Source organism: Apodemus sylvaticus, chromosome 10 (assembly GCF_947179515.1).
Source record: "Apodemus sylvaticus chromosome 10, mApoSyl1.1, whole genome shotgun sequence".
In the NCBI taxonomy this organism is placed as follows: Eukaryota; Metazoa; Chordata; class Mammalia; order Rodentia; family Muridae; genus Apodemus; species Apodemus sylvaticus.
Genome location: NC_067481.1, coordinates 97,287,333 through 97,303,697, shown reverse-complemented (window position 1 = coordinate 97,303,697; position 16,365 = coordinate 97,287,333). Strand labels below are relative to the sequence as shown.

The 16,365-nt window shown below is 54.0% G+C and overlaps 2 protein-coding genes across 2 annotated transcripts; both read right to left on the bottom strand.

Moving 5' to 3' along the window:
- Positions 1-331: 331 nt before the first annotated feature.
- On the bottom strand, positions 332-8,193 carry Amdhd2 (amidohydrolase domain containing 2). Its single transcript, XM_052196220.1, has 11 exons — positions 8,018-8,193; positions 7,658-7,794; positions 7,440-7,579; positions 3,139-3,193; positions 2,810-3,022; positions 2,645-2,733; positions 2,420-2,564; positions 2,242-2,349; positions 2,028-2,096; positions 1,069-1,170; positions 332-577 (listed from the first exon to the last, which is right to left on the bottom strand). The coding sequence occupies exons 1-11, from the start codon at positions 8,098-8,100 to the stop codon at positions 489-491; spliced, it is 1,230 nt and encodes a 409-aa protein (XP_052052180.1). The 5' UTR covers positions 8,101-8,193; the 3' UTR covers positions 332-488.
- A 118-nt stretch (positions 8,194-8,311) lies between these two features.
- Atp6v0c (ATPase H+ transporting V0 subunit c) lies at positions 8,312-13,558 on the bottom strand. The gene is given in 5 exon segments (XM_052196259.1): positions 8,312-9,041; positions 9,131-9,314; positions 13,078-13,158; positions 13,368-13,386; positions 13,388-13,558. Coding segments are annotated over 5 exon segments (645 nt in total). The 5' UTR covers positions 13,544-13,558; the 3' UTR covers positions 8,312-8,836.
- Between the last annotated feature and the right edge of the window lie 2,807 nt (positions 13,559-16,365).

Genomic DNA, 16,365 nt, shown 5'->3' with positions numbered 1-16,365 from the left:
CAGGCCAGCAAGGACACACTTGGATGCTGCGGCGGAGAGCTTGAAGTTATGGCCTCCATTTGCCATCTAGCTTAGGGTCAGCCACCATTACTGTCTCCAGCCGCATCCAGTGGCTTCCCTCCAAACTCCCCCCAACCCACTTCCAACCCACACACCTTCCAGTGGGTCTATGGGCCTCAAAGCAGATCTGACCTACAGAAAAGCTCCCATACAGCATTCAACTCTTCCTGGTCCCAAGTTAAACCCCATCCCAGGTCTCAGGGCAACCATGGACCCACCAGCAGCCCGCTGAACACAAGCACAGCTCAAAGCATGACACAGACAAGGCAAGTCCCGCTGTCGGCATTTATCCGAGCCACTGCCCCCCTCCAGGAGTGGGACTGACGGACGGTCTGTTAGACATGGGGCGGGCTCTCAGCTTCCTTCCTGGAGACCAGCTCCGGGGACTGCCTGTCCGTCCAAGTGTCCTTTCCAGCCAAGACCCTCCGTCATGGCCCAGCTTCCTCTGCCTGCCACACCAGTTCGCCAGAGATGTAAGTGGCCTGGACATGGAGAGTGTCGTCGAGCACCACAAAGTCTGCGGCAGAAACAGAGGGGGAGAGGAAAGAGTGGAGCCACCCATACCCCACCGTGGAGTCATTACAACTGAGCCTAGGAGGGAAACTGAGGCCCAGGAGCATAATTTGTACTGGTAGGGAAGGTGGATGCAAGGGTATCAATTTGGCACAGTTGGGAACAAGTAATCCCCGTAACCCTCACATGGCCTAATATTATAGGCCAGAAAGCCAGGCCAAAGCCAGTGTGGTAGCACATGCTTGTCATCCTAGAACTCAGGAGGCCAAAGCGGAGAATTACCAGGAATTTGAAGTTAGCGTGCAGGGCTATATAATAAGACTCTGTCTCAAAAACAAAACACAAAATAAGGGCCAGCCAGGAGACGGCTGAATGGGTAAAAGCACTTGGCTCCAAGCCTGACTTAGTTTGAACCCTGGGACTCACAAGGTAGGAGAGAACCATGTTGTCTGTGGTGGGAGTGGCCCCAGACTCCACCCCTGCATGGGAACTCACCTGCATCAGCACCAAAGTCCAGGCTCCCCTTGGTCTTCTCCAGCCCCAGCAGCTGGGCAGGGTGGAGGGATGCAGCTTCCAGAGCCGACTCCACGCTACAGCCTGCTCAGAAACACGCCACGGTGAGCGTCCACAACCCTTTCCACGAGAAAGGCCGACTTTCGGCTTTTAGGGACTTGGCTTGGGAACGTCCCAGGACTCTGCAGCGGCTTAGAATGGTCCCTCACTGCTCACACCCCTCCCTTCTCCAGCCCTGCAGGGAACCTATCCTTTCAAGGGACTAGACACGGGGCATCAGGATGTATTCAGAGTCACAGACCCTCTTGCCTACTTCTAATAAAAAAGCCATACCTGGGCCCACCAGGCCACCAATGCAACTGCCAAATGGGACCCGGAACTCCTAGCAAGGCCTACCCTGAGGCCCAGGGACCACATTCCCTATCACTGCTTGCCAGGATACAGCTATCTCCTTTGTCCCAGGCTATCCCCAGCTTATTTTCTCTAAATGGGACCCTGACTGTTGCCCACATTCAGAGTGGCTGCCAGATATCTGGGAGGTCCCTGCAGAACCTGCTCAAAGCCCCAGGAAGCCACTTTTTACTCCACCCCGTCCATAGTGCCCCTGCAGATTCCCATCATCCCAAAGGCCTAGGCCTTGGCCTTCCTCCACCTTCTTTGGCCTCCGTGAGCAGTGTGATCCTGCTCCTCCACGAGGTCATAGCTTCACACTGCTCACCATCCTGGCTGAAGTGACCACCGCTCACCGTTGTCCCACAGCCCGAGCTCTACTTGGGAACGAGCATGGTCACCGCAATCCTCGAGAAGTCCCATCTCCCTGTCTCCCAGTTTCCAAGGAGTGAGAAGATGCCAGCACAGAGTTCCAATCTCCCTGCCTGCCTCCTAGCTTCCTCCAAGTACAGCCTCTACCCACAGACAGCCGGGAACACCAGCTGACTGACCTGTGGCCTGCAGGAAATGCCGGATGCACACGTCCATGGGGGCTATGCTGCCACTCAGTGTCTTGGTGCCTTGAAAGCAGAGAGGCCAGAATTGGAAGGGGGGGCTTGCTGTGACACTGGCAGCCCAGTGGACAAACAGGGCACACCCAAGTTCTGCCCGCACTCCAGCGGGGAGCCAAGAGTCTTTACATATGTGGGTACGGGAGTCACTCACCTGCAATGTACGCTATTAGTCCATCTACCTCCACCTCCTGCTGGCCCAGCGTATGTCGGCCATTGCCCAAGCCCAGGGCAGGGACAGCATCAGTGACCAGCACCAGCCCTGGGGGAGGAGGCGGCTCAGGACCTGGCCAGCTGTTATCCTACCTGCCCTACCCTGCCCAGCTACTCACCGTTGGGATGGGCACGGTGGGCAATGCGCAGAGCTGCAGGGTTAGTGTGTATGCCATCGGCAATCATCCCGTAGAAGATGCAGTGGCCCGGCGGCAGCTGGTCACTGGTCAGAAGCCCCACTATGCCTGGGTCACGGTGGTGGAACTGAGCAGGGCAGGAGGGAATAACTGAGTGACAATGGTGGCCAGAGTCCCCTTCCTCCCAGGAGCAGCCACGACACTCACAGGCAGCATGGCGTTGAAGAGGTGAGTGATGAAGGTGGCCCCACTCCGCACTGCTACTTCTGCAGCCTGCAGGTCAGCCACTGAGTGCCCTGCACGGGGACCCGAGATCAGCGTTTGCAGCAGCAGAGACCCACGAGCAGGCAATGCGGATGAGAGGCCTCTTACCTAGAGACACACGGATGCCTTGGGCTGTCAGTGCCTGGATCACTTCATGGCTCCGGTCTAGTTCAGGAGCAAGTGTCACAATGCAGACGTTGTCCAGGGCCCCGTATGTGGCCAACACATCATGAAAAGCATTGGCTTCAAAGGAGCGGAGGTAGGCCTCAGGGTGTGCACCCCGCTTTTCCCGGCTGATGAATGGGCCCTCCAAGTGCACCCCTGAGGGAAGGGACAAAGGCAGTTCTAGCAGGCATACCACCTAGCAGCCCCGCCCCAGCCCCTCAAACCTGCCCTCCCTTCCCAACTGGGCATTTTGAAAGGAGTTAACCACTCACCGAGGACCCCTGCCCCGTGAGGACCTCCACTCTTCACAGGGATCTGAGGAAGGACCTGGGGGGAACCAGCTGTTAAAGCCCTGCCCCCACAGCCCAGCACCCAGAGGCCACAGCCCAACCAAGGACAGAGCCTGGGGTTTAAGCCCCAGCCCCAGCCCAGCCCAGCCGTCCTTCCCCACAGGAGCTGAAGATGGATGAAGGCCCTCCTTCCCCAGTGCTCAGGTGCAGGAAGACGCGACAACAGGGAATACTTGAGACCTACCCTGAGGGCCGAGAGGTGAACGCATTCCCAGCATTCCCAGGCCACAGAAGCAGTAGAGGCACCAAGGACTACTCTAACCTGCTCTGGCCTTCAAAGTGGCTTTGGCCAAACAGCTAGAATACAGAAGCCAACCCTTTGGGAAAAAAATTACTACAGCCTCCCTAAACTGCAGAACAAGGAAGCGGGGCCTGGGGTGGCATGAGGAAGACAGGGCGGAAGCTAAGGAGCTCGGTGCAGATGAGACAGGGCTTAGCACCGCAGCCAGCCCATCCTCATGAAAGGTCACAGCCTTAGGAAAGAGTTGAGCAGCACTGACTTGGCCTTGGGGATGATCCAATATGGCCACAGCCCTCCCTCCCTCCAGATGCTCCGGCTACACAAGTCCTCAGGCACAGCAGTGATACCCTCCCTCGGAATTACCCATTCCCAATAGAGGTAAAGGGCTCATAAGACCTGTAAGCTGGGTATGGTAGTGCACCCTACAATCCTAAGCACTTGGCAGGTAGAGGCAGACAGGGCAGCCTCAGCTACTTACACAGTTCAAGGCTAGTCCCATGATATCCTGTCACAAATTAAAAAAACCAAACTCACACTTAGATCTGAGAACACAGAACGAGAGAAGGGCAGTCAGTCAGAGTCAGGGAGACAGACGATCAGGTGGACTCCGGATACGTGTCAGACGGAGAGGACTCAGCAAACTCAGACCTCACAGAGCTGGCACCATAAGAAACAGGCTGGGGCAGGCAGGGCTGGGAAGGAACCTCAGCGGAGGCGAGTGAGGTGAAATGCAAACCTTGAGGTTCTACTCTTCAGGCTCTGAGAACAGCTGGCTCGCTTTGAGCAAAACAAGACTCTTCCCAGAGATAGGACCTTGGCAGCACAACTAGAGGTGCCCACGAAGCTCCTCCAAAAGACTAGGTGTTCCCAGTGGCCTGCTAATGCCAGCCACTAAACAGAGCCCACACTGCATTCCCCATGGGGCAGAGGAAGGAACGCCAAGACGGCCAGGCCAGTAGTGACAACATGCTGAGGAGACACAAGAAGAGGCCAGTATTGATACCCTCAGGCAATGAGAGGCCTTACATCCATGAAGCCAGAACAGCATGTTAGAGAGCAACACAAGCTCTTCAACCTTTGTGTTAAAGGTACGCAAGAATCCTGTGGGACTAACTCCAAGACAGAGGCTCAGGAAATGTCTAGGAAGTGGAGCCGAGAGGAAAGAAGGTAAGAAAAAAATCTAAAAGTTCAACACGAGACTAGTGGGGCTCCCAAAGAGTGACAGTGACATGGAAAACGGTTGCCAAGGAAACCATTCAATAGAAGAAACTTAGAAAGCGTCAAGCCCAACTTCCCACTATGTCCCACAGAAGCAAACCTGATAAATACCCTCTCCCCACTCGGGGCGCCCTGAGATGTCAGGTCTAGGGACAATGGTCTTAGGAGCTTCTAGAGAGAAAGTGGTCTCTCAGAATGGATTAAGAAACAAGAAGATGGCTTTCTACTTCTTAGCTACAATGTAAGAAGTCTAGATGGTGGACACAGGCCAGGCATGATGTCACATGCCTCCAATCCCAGCACTCAGGAGGCAGATGTGAGTTCAAAGCCAGACTGGTCTATATGGAGAGTTCTAGGACAGACAGGACTATCCTGAGACTTGGTATTAAGAAATAACAACAACAACAAAAAAAAAGTAGCACTGCTTTTAACTCTAGATAATCTGGGTGTAGTGGTGTGCATCTGTTGTCCCCCATACACAGGAGATGGCCTGAGCCCAGGAGTCAGAGATCAGTCAACAATAAAGCAAGACCCTCTCTCAAAATAAAAAGGGTAAAGTGAAGTTCACTGGATCCCAGTAGTTTGGGACTTGGAGATTTCTGCACCAGTAGAGCACCTACTTAGCACACTGCCCTGGGCCCAATCCCTAGGCACCACAGACGTTTAGTTCAAAGTGCTTGCATATGTGTTTGTTAAGCCACGTGCTTGTCTAGTACAGGTAGAGCCAGAAGGGAGTGGCAAATTTCCTGGAACCAGAGTTACAGGCAGTTACAGCGACAAGATAAGGGTGTTGGGAACCAAGGCCTGGTCCAGGTCCTTTACAAGAGCAAGCGTTCTTAGCTGTTTGCCAGCCCCGACACAAAAGTTCTTACCTTCACCTCTAATCCAAACCATGGGTCAGGAAAACAAAGGCATAGCTAGGAGTGGTGGCACATGCCTTTAATCATAGTACTCTCAGAAGGCAGAAACAAGCTGACCTCTGTGAGTTCTAGGTCAGTCTGGTCTACATAGCGAGTTCGAGGACAGCCAGTACTACCCAGAGAGACTCTATCTCAAAAACAAACAAACAAACAAACAAACAAACAGAATAAAGACAGAAGGGAATGAGATGAATCGGGGTGGGCAGGGTGGCAGACATCCTGTCTGAAGTGTCTGACCTTCATCAGCTAACAGATCTGAAGCAGAAAACGAAGCTGTCGGATCTGTCTTCTTGAAGCATAGCTAAAAGGATAAACCTGAGAGAAGGAGCAAGTAGCTTCAACGAGGCGGACCTTGATGAAGACACCCAAGTAGTTCCGTGTCTTCCAGCGTGAGCCAGCCCCTCGGTGAGGAGGGCCTGGAGGAAGCAGTGGGGGAAGGTCTCTGAGGGTAGGGCCTCCTGATCTCTAATACAACGGGGTATTTCGTTTTTAAACTCAAAGCTGCCCACAGTCTATGCCATATCTCCTACCTGCCTCCCAAGGCCTTTGCTCTAAAAGTCTGTGAGATTGCTGGACTACAGTGGGGCACCTGGAAGAAAACTTTAGGACTGTTAGCCATCACTCCTGAGGGAGAGCCACAGCCTCGCACCAGGCCAGTCAAGCCTGCTGCCAAGTGAGAGCTCAGTCAGTGGTGGTCAAGGAGCATGGGGGCGGGGCTCACAGGAGGAGGCCTTCCTGGAAGAGCCTGGGAGGAGAGGACCGACCCGGGCTGCGGGAATGTGCCTGAGGCAAAGAGAAGCAGCTTAGCCTGTAGCCAAGGAATGGTAGAAGGGAGCATATCCTGGACTCTGGGTCTTGCCAGAGATCAGTTGAGAGAACCTTTCTGCAGTAGGACCACAGGTAGGCCTTGTAACAGTGGAGTGGGAGGGAACTTCCTGAAAGACATCCCTAGTAGATATTCAAGGAATACCACCCACTGACTGTTCTCAATCTACTCTTAATGAAACTGAGGCTCAGAAGGGAGTAAGGCTGTCTGGAGTCTTCCAAGGGTTGCAAGTCAAGGGGCCAGAGCCAAGCCTGTGTAGCAAGGGCACAGCCCACACTCAATACCCAGAGCTCCCTCCTCTGCGTCTGTGTCTACACACCCAGAAAAGAAGCCACAGGCAACCACACACTCCCTGATCCTGTCCTGGAAGAAAAACTGGCTGAGACGACTGACAACAGGAACAGAGAGAATCCATTCAGGTATGGATAACAGCATTAATTTACTAAACTCTCAATTGTGTTGCCTAAGTGAATACCATGTTTTTAAAGCAGGAGTTCCAGTCTAAGGGATAAGCTCGCTGAGGACACACACACTCTTCCTGAAGACAGCAACCTAAACAAGCTTAGTTACAACTGGGGAAACGGGGGAAAGCCTTACATGGGATTTGGAACAAAGACATCAGACCTCCTTCTAAGACAGACAGTGGAAGGGTGAGGCCAGAAGCCAGCACACAGGAATAGCAGCTCTTTCTGAAAGGCTTTCTCATGTGAGTCACATAACATAGGCAGGTCAGGGAGAAAGAGCCTGACTGAGAAAGAGACAATGGCTGTGGCAGGATTCCAGGCAACCTTAGTTCAGGAGGCCCAGAGGCCGCCTACAGGGCGCTGGGAGGGCGTGGCGGATGAGAACAGTGACAGGAACTGTGAGGACAACCGCACTGGCAGTTGCAGGACCAGGCAGGGTGCAACAGAAAGTGAGGTTCCACTCAGACCCGAGTCCAGGAAGACCAGATTCAGGTGAAGGGAATGGTGCTGCCCTGAGGGCCCCTTCGCTCAGGGGTAGAACAGCCTGATCTCACCTTGTGATAAACCTCAGGTGGGGAGGTGACCAGGGTGGGACAGAAGGAGGTGACACCGTGGGACAGGAGCCTCCGGGCCACTAGAGCGACCCCCGAACCCACGTCCTCCGTGGCCTTGGAGAAGTCAACACCAAATCCACCTGTGGCCACAGAAAACAAGGGGTCGCACAGTGCTCAGAGCTCCTCCCCTGGGTTCCCTGGCCCAAGCCAGGCCGCACCGTTGATCTGCACATCGATAAAGCCAGGCGCCAGGATGCGGCCTCCGCAGTCCCGCTGCTCATCAGCCACACGCCTCTCCTCAAAAAACAGCTTCTCTGGGTCCAGGATTCTGCCCCCGCGCACCCACAGATCCTCCCTGAGGACAGAGCAGCAGGCACTTGGATCACCACCACCAGGCCCTGGAACCAAACCCTACTTCTATCTCGCACCCAGCTTGTTCCTGCACCCACCCTCGATAGTCCTGCCCTCCACATCCCTGCCGTTTCTGGGCTTATGCCCCACTAGCCCCATCCCTGCACCGCACACTGGCCTATCATCAGTTCTATACCCAGCCCAACCCTGCACCATGCAGCCCGGACCTGAGTAGCGTGCCGCCGCGCAGGATGCGGCAGTTGGTGAACTGGAGCACCGGGGCCCACGCTGCGCACTGCCCGCTACGCATCGTGAGTCGCGCCGAACCCAGCAAGCCTTGGGCGCAAGCCGGCAGTGCCCGGAGCAGCGGTAATCGGAAGCTGGGCCAGGCTGCACCACGTGACTCAGCTCAAAGGGCCATCACGTGACTACGGAGCCCACGTGACAACCCCGTGATGACGGAACCCCCCCCCCCACAGGCCCGCCCACTCCGCCCACAGAGGCGCCAGAACACAAGCCAGTCACATCCGAGAACTTTTATTGGACACAGCTGGGAGCCAGCTCTGAGGCGCAGTAGCACTCTACCCTCCACCCTGGCAGCTCAGGGCAGGGGGAGGGCGGCTCCATCCAAGGAGTCTCAGCAACAGGAACCCCACAAGGCAACAGTCTACTAATGATTACTATATAGTTGGGAGACAGGGCTGCTCCACAGACGCATGAATAGGTCAAATCTTTTATAAATAAACATCCAGTGAAGAGAAAAATGACAACTCTAATTCATTCTTATACACAAGGAGCACTCTGGGCGATGGGTGGGGTAACCAGAGGCTGACTTCGTCAGGGGCCTGGGTGGGAGATGAGTGGGCCCTTATGTCCACAGCACGGTGCAGTAGGGGCAAGGCGGGGGCGACAGACAATGGGCACTAGGACACTGCACATTTACAAGACCAACTACTGAGGGCAGCTGCCCGTGCATGTGTCAGGCTGTTCGTTCTGGAATGAAAGGGGGTGATCTTTACATCCTATCCTGTGACTGCTGGAAAGGACTACTTTGTGGAGAGAATGAGGGCCACGATGAGACCGTAGAGGCCAAGCACCTCGGCGAAGATGAGGATCAGGATCATGCCCACGAACAGTCGAGGCTGCTGGGCAGTGCCCCGAACACCAGCATCCCCGACGATGCCAATGGCAAAGCCAGCAGCCAGGCCACTCAGCCCCACACTCAGGCCAGCACCCAGTTGAAGAAAACTCCTGGGGAGAGAAGAGACACAGGCTGTCAGCAGTCGGCCTGCCCACAGGAAGTGAAGCACTTCACCTGGGAGGAGAGGCCCTGCACTCACCTGTACAGGGTGATGCCATCAGTCAGGGAGTTGGCGATAAGGACTGCCACCACCAGGCCATAGATGGCGATGATCCCAGCCATGACCACTGGGATGATGGACTTCATGATCATCTCTGGCCTCATGACCGACATGGCTGCGATGCCAGTGCCACTCTTGGCTGTGCCATAGGCGGCTCCCATGGCTGTGAAAGGAGAGATTAAGTGAGCCCAGAGCAGCATGGGAACTGCCTGGGTGCTTTCTGTGTTCTGCTCCACAAGTTACCATCCATTAGAGGAACTGAAGGCTTACAGCCAAGCAAGAGCCCCCTGAAAAAAATAGCCACCACCACAGACACTTTTCTCTTCCCACTAGCAGAGCCATACCCCCAACCTAATGGCCTACTTCTGCCTGCAGTAGCTCCTGTGGTCATCGGGGGCTCTTGTTTGCTGTGAAACCAGACTTTGTTCCCTAGCACTCCCCTTCCCTAGCTTGTGACCTCTGGCAAAACAGTCACGTGGAACAGCTGGGCCAAGGAAAGCCTTGCTTGGGACTGGCAATCCCTGCCTCACACCCTAAGCTCCAGGTACTTCCAGAGTAAGAGCTACATTTCAGCTGCACAGAGTCTAGTCCAGTGTCAATCAGTCCCTGCAGTGGGGTCTTCAAGCCTTCCCAGGCAAGACAACAGGGTTCTATCTGTCTCCTCTGGTACTGTTCCCCTACTCCAACCTCTCCAAGAGAGACAGCTACCCTTTCAGGACTTTGTTTCCTTCTCCTATCTTCAGGTCTTAAACTCCAGTTCTTATTATTTAGCTACTAATATGGCTGACACTGGCAACCTCCATGGCTATTTTGGGTGAAGTTGTGTATAACCCAATACATAGAAAACAACATGGGCCAGAGGTAAAAGGGACACAAACAGCCCCAGCCACTCCTCCATAATTTATTAACCTCACTGAATCACAAAGTGTGTCTACTGTGTGCCTAGCACTGAGTAGGGCAAAAGTCAGAGGCCTCTGCCTTATCAGAGCTCAGAGACAGCAAGACAAGACAGTGACCCAACACAACATATTCAGTAAGGAAAGATAAAAGGCCGTAGAGGAGCTAGGCCGAGGGGAGGAGGGTTTAAAATCAGATCACAGAAACAGACCAAGTAAAGGGGAGGTAATAAAGTAAGCAGCAGAGGAAAACCAGGCAAAGGGCAAGATTCTTGACAGCACATTCAGACACCAAGGAAGACAGTGCTAGATGAGATCAACTGGAAGAGGCAGGAGGACAGACAGCTTGTCTTTTCTACAGCATCCCTGGATGCCCAGACATTGCCCGACAAAGACTTGGATCTTCAGTCCCTGAGTGTCCATTTCAAGAGAGAGTTCCTGGAACCGTTCTGGCCACAGTGCATTTCTTGGGCCCTACTGAAAGCCAGGTCCATGCGGTATCACTTAGTACAAAAAAGCGAGTGTTCCAAGGGCTCACAGTCCTGAGGCATGCTTGTAAACACCAAGAATACAGGTTGCCGTGCATAATTGTGAAGGTGAGGTCTCAACACAAATCTGTACCCCAAAAGGTGAGACTGAAAGAAAGGTGAGTCAGGTCCTTCCCCTAAGTACAGCAGGTAGGTAGATCATGGAGCCAAGGTGAATGATAGATGATGGAAAACAGAGACACTGTCAGGGATCAAGGCAAGAGGAGGAAAAATTCAGCCTAGGCCTAGACAGGAGCAGCGACCCGAAGACCAAGCCTGACCGGCTGCAGACCTGCTGAGAATGCCAGGGTAATGCGGCAGACAGCAGGGTCTGGAGGCACTTCCAGGAAATCAAATACAGGGAGGAAGTCACAGAAAAGAAGCAACTGGCAGTTTCATGGAGAACATGATGAAGAAAGAACCAACAGGATATTTGTCATAAGAAAAAAAGGGAAGTTAGAATGTGAGCATGGAACAGGAGCCTCAGGGATGCGTGCAAACCTCATTTAGTTAAAGAACAATGGTCTGGAAACTTGGCTAGTTAAGTCCAAGAGAGGCCAAGGGTCAGTGCTCCCAGCAGCAACATCAGAGGCTGGAAGGATTTCTTTAGGTAATGACAGGACAAAGACATTCTACGGAATAGCATGCCTAAAAGAAAAAAATAAGTCAGAAGGTGACTCAGCTGGCAAAGTAAGAGGCTAACCCCACAGAGCTGTGAGAAGCTGGTGTGAAGGAACAGAATCTAGGGTTAGCAAGGAAAGCCTAGAGCAGTAACAGTCGCTTCCATAGTGCAGAGACACCTGTTGGCCAGCCTTAGTCTGTGCAGAGTCTTCACACAAGAGATTCAAGAAGCTGGGCGCAGAAAAAGAACTCTGCACAAATTCCGGGTTGATGAGCCATCGTGACAGCCAGAACAGAGACCCACATGGTCAGGGATATTGTGTTCCCTGAGGTTCCTCCACTATCTGGGACACAGTAAGAATGCAAGAAAGATTTGCTGGGTTGATTTATCAATGAGTGACAAAAATTAATCATAGGTGGCTAAAATAGGGGATGAACACATTCTGGGAGCAAAGGGCAGAAGGAAATGTTTGGCAGCCTTCTCTAAGGAGACCTAAAGTGTGAGGACAACAGTCGTGGTGTGAGAGGAGGAAAGAAGCCCAAGCCACATCTCCCACCACAAATGACCACTTACTCCAGTGCTGTGGGTACAGCAGGGCTCTCAGCAGCACCAGACAGGCCCAGGCAGGGGGAGGTCACCAAGACAGACAACCCTCCACCTCAATCTGCACCCTACAGGTGTTTACAGTCAACAGACACTGTTTGGAGTTCAAACTCACCAAGTACCTGCAAAGAGGACCAACCTAGACATTTGCCAGGTAGGGTGGGGCAGGGCGAGGTCAGTTAAGCCCAAAGACCAGCCCTTCCAGGGGAGGCCCAGGCCAGGCCAGACCAGTCCCCGGGGGCTGTGACTTAGCTCCCTCAATCCCACATTCTTGGGTCTGGCCCAAGGGCTTTTCTCCCAGGAAGGCCAATTTTCACTAAATTTGACACTTAAGAATTGTCTAGGCCCAACTTCAAAAGCAAGGTGCTACCAGGAACCTTGCTAGGTTTTTCCTTCTCTGGGCAAGGAAGCATCGCCCAGTTCCAGCCCCTCACACCCCCCCCCCATCGAAGAGGAAGGTCATTCATTCACTCATCCATTCATTAGGTCCAGGACTGAAGATCAAAGACTTAATCGTGTAAATGCGGGCACTCTAATGCCACCCTCCCACCCACCTCAAAGCCCAGATGCTCTGCAACCATCCACTAAAGTGTTCCTACCTAGGCCAACCCACTTCCATAGGCTCTACCCTGAGTCCTTGCAGGTTCCCAGAACCAACCCCTCAGTCCAGTTTTCCTAACCAACCCACACCGATGACAGAACTATTGGGAAACCGAGACAAGCCTCAACCGGAAACACCTGCCTCACCCAGGGTACATACCCACCTGACCCCCGGCAGCTGGGCTGCCATAAAAGCAGGGCTTGTGAACCTTAGCGGGGACCCAGGCTCCCTCCGGCCAAGAGGCCAGGGACTCCCGTCCTGAGCCTGCCACCGCCTACGGACTGGCGCCTTTCAAGATGTGATGTCACACCTGCCTGCAGAATGCGGGATGTGGAGCAGGCGCAGGAGAGGGCTTAGGATCGCGCGCCGCCCCCCGCGCCCCCACCCCACCCTCATTCCTACTTCCCGGGACTAAGATGGCAGCCACACTGCCGCCCCACCCCCACAGACGCGAGGCACAGGAGGGGGGCTGATAAGACCCGCACCTGACCAAGCCCCCAAGCCCTGTGCTCCACAAATTCATCAGTCCCCACCGCCCCCCACCTGCGCCCGTAAGGCCAGACACCCACATAGCTGGGAATGACGTCAGGGTGACGTCACGCCCAACCCCCAGTGAGCAGCGGTCTAGAGTCCCGCATCGCTTCGGCATCCCCCGCTCCTCCTGCTGCGATGCTCACCGCTGAAGACCATGGCGAACGAGGCGCCCATGATACCGAAAAACGAAGAATATTCGGGGTTGTCCTTGATGTCAGCCATGTCTGCAAGCGGGGAGAGGGCAAGCTCAGCGGGCGGCGGCGGGCTAGGACAACTGAAGAGCGAGCGAGCAGGCGGGCGGAGATCCTCGAGGCAGCGGATGCGAAGGCGACCCCGCCAGTCAGGCGCTGCGCTCTAAATACCAGCACCGCAGAGCAAGATGGCGGCCGCGCTCGCGTCACATGATCTGGCCCCGCCCCCTCATGGGCTGTACCACTTTGCGCCGGTGGGGGCAGCGAGGCTCCAGGCTCTCCGGCAGCCCTTGGACAATGTATGGGCCCTGCCACCAGCCCGCGGGGCCCGGAACCCAACGCTCAGCCTTGCCTGGGTCTTCGCTGGCCCACGGCTCCACACCGTCGTCTTCTCGAACCCTACCGGTTTTGGGCCCATCGGCCCCCGGGGCGGGGCCGTAGCGCTCTATATTAGCATACAGGGTGGAGCGACCGAGTGCCCGCCTTCTCTGCGGCTGCGCGGAGCTCACCGGTGTTCGTTTTCCCTGCGTTCCCTGCTCGCCGCTTTCAGGCACTCCTGCCGCATAGGACTCAGGTTAAAGTAGTGGGATCTAGCAGTACTACAGAACCCTGTAACAGAAGAAATCCCTCGTGCTGGGCTATTCCTCCAGCCCCCAGGAATACCACGCCCCACCCCGCCGGGCTTTAAAGTGCAACAACCCTAGGTGTTCTGTAGTCACCTTTCATACCTAGGCTCCTGCAGATTCAGATTCCCATCGTATTCCCTTTGATTCTGGTGGTGGTGGTTGATCCCTCACCTGACCCCCTCCTCTTGCATAGGGACCCTGACATTAGTTGAGAGGTATCTGCCCACAAAGATGTAGACATGACTATTTTTCTATTTTACTTTTGAGACGGACTCACTGTGAAGCTCTGGTTAACGGGGAATTTGCCATGTAGACCAGTTCTGTCTGCCTCTTGAGTGCTGGAGCTAAAGGCACCCTGCTTGATGGCCGGCCTGTCAGCACTGACACCTGTGAAAGGTAACCCACATTTCTGAAAGTCTCAGAAAGACCTGTTTGTCCTTCCAGCACTCCTGCAAGGCCCATCTGTGCAGGGCCTCCTTTCTAGGCAGGTGATGGAAGACTGGTTTCCTTAGCAACGGAGTGGCTAAGGCTGCCTCTGCCTTCCTGAGACCCTTGTGGCAGCCTATGCTTCCCAGCTGCCTGCCTTCCCTCTGCCTATCAATTCAGCTGCCTAGTTTCCTTTATCCTTCCCTCGTGGTAGCCCTGCGCAGCCACTACCTGGCCTGGACATCCCTTGAAACTCAAGCTCACATTCTAAGATCAGTGGGTTCTCCAAGTGGTCTCAGTGCTAATACCTCAACTTCCCCAAGCAGGCAATAGAGACACCTTCCCATCCTGTCACATCCGCAGTCCTACATGTCACAGCAGGAAACTCCCTGAGCCCCCTTCCTGCCTTGGCTGCACCCAGTCTACCACACTTTAAACTGACTGGCCTGAGGAAGAGCCTATGTCTGTCTTGTTTCAGAGAGAAGGCTACAGAGAGCAGCAGCTGCTAGCCCTTCCTCCACCCCTCTCTTGCTCCATTCTGACTTTTGAAAAGAGGAATCTTCCCTCTTGTCCCCACGCCTTCACCCTGTCCCTCTCCAGCTCCTTGTCCTTGCCAAGGTCACACTTCCCTTCCGAGCGGGGCCTCTGCACTGCTATCTCCAGTGCTTCCTTCTTCACCCCTTCTCTTTTTCCTGTGTGCCAGGAGGCTGAAGAAGTCAGAAGAGGGTGTCAGATTCCCTGGAGCTAGAGTTACAGGTGGCTGCGAGATGCCACGTAGGTGCTAGGAATTGAACAGAAGTCACTGCAGGAGCAGTGAGTGTTCTTATCCACTGAACCATGGCTCCAGTCCCCATAGTTTGGTTTAGTTTGTTTTCTATTCATCACTTAATATCCCACAATTCTTTGCTGCTTAAACCATGCGCTAGGTCCTTCTTGGTGTGCTTCCCTTTGCAGTCTCCTGTCCTCCAGCACCGATTCCAGGTCTCCTTACTTATCACTCAGAATCCCTTTTCCAACAGGAAGCCCTCCTGACATCCCCCATGTTTCTCTTCTTCCTCCCCCATGTATCCCCCTCTGGCCCTTGCATCAAAGGTTGTTTGACTTTTTTTTTTTCCATCCAGACACCAGTAGGGTGTCCAGATCTGACCACCCTGGTAACAGAGCTAAGCACCTACCTCTATGTCAGGGCCTGTGCGGAGGCACTCGAGGTTATTGTCATACTTACTCTTATTTGGTGGTTAGTGAAACAAACCTAGGGAGAGTCTTTCTCCAGTTACTAGCTAGCAAGTGATGGAATTAAAATTCTAGTCTAGGGCCTTGTGAGCCACCGTCTCTCACCTCATTCCATCTCAAACCTCCCACCCGGGTCTTCCAGGCCCTGTGCAGGACCTCTACTCTGAGTGGACTCTAGGAAGAAACCACAGGGTTTCCACAGGGTGCATCTCTGCCTTCTCCTTCAGTGTGACTTCCCCCTTGGTCATGAGTTCTGGCCTGTCACTGTCAGTGGGGATTTCCAGACACTGAGAGGGAGGGATTTGGAAATGCATGTCAGAGACCCATGAGGAAAGGGACAGAGATGGAAGCTGGGCTCCTTAGACAGCCAGTGGCACTTCCCAAAGGTCTTGGAGGAGGCAGAGAAGTTAAGACGCTAAGAATAACATCCCAACCAACCTTAAACTGGAAAGATGAACGTATCCTAGGGAAGCTGTGCCAAAGAAGGGCAGACCAGGCTCGGCAGTGCACACTGTCAGCTCAGCACCTTGGAAGCCAAGGCACAAAGAATGTTAAGTTCAAGGCCAGCCTGGGTTACATTGTACTATCTCCAAACCAAAAAAAAAAAAGGGGGGGGGGAGTGAAGGGAAAAGAGAAAAAAATAGGAGGAACAAGGGGAGGGGAAGGGAGAGGAGAGGGAAGCAGTAGCCTTTACAGGAAGGTCAAGAACTGTGTGTCCCAGGAGAAGCCTTGCCAACAGCCTCTTTCCAATCCACCACAGGCATGGGGGTAGAGGGAGGGGAACTCAAGGACACAGACAATCTAGTGATGGCCCCTGGCTCTCTTACTTGGTGAGGTAGAACCATGTGTGGCCCAGACACAGCTGGTGGAAACATCAAATAGCATAGATAACTGCACTGTTTTGGATAATGGAACATGATCAAAGACAGCTCGTTCTTTTTTTTTTTTTTAAGAT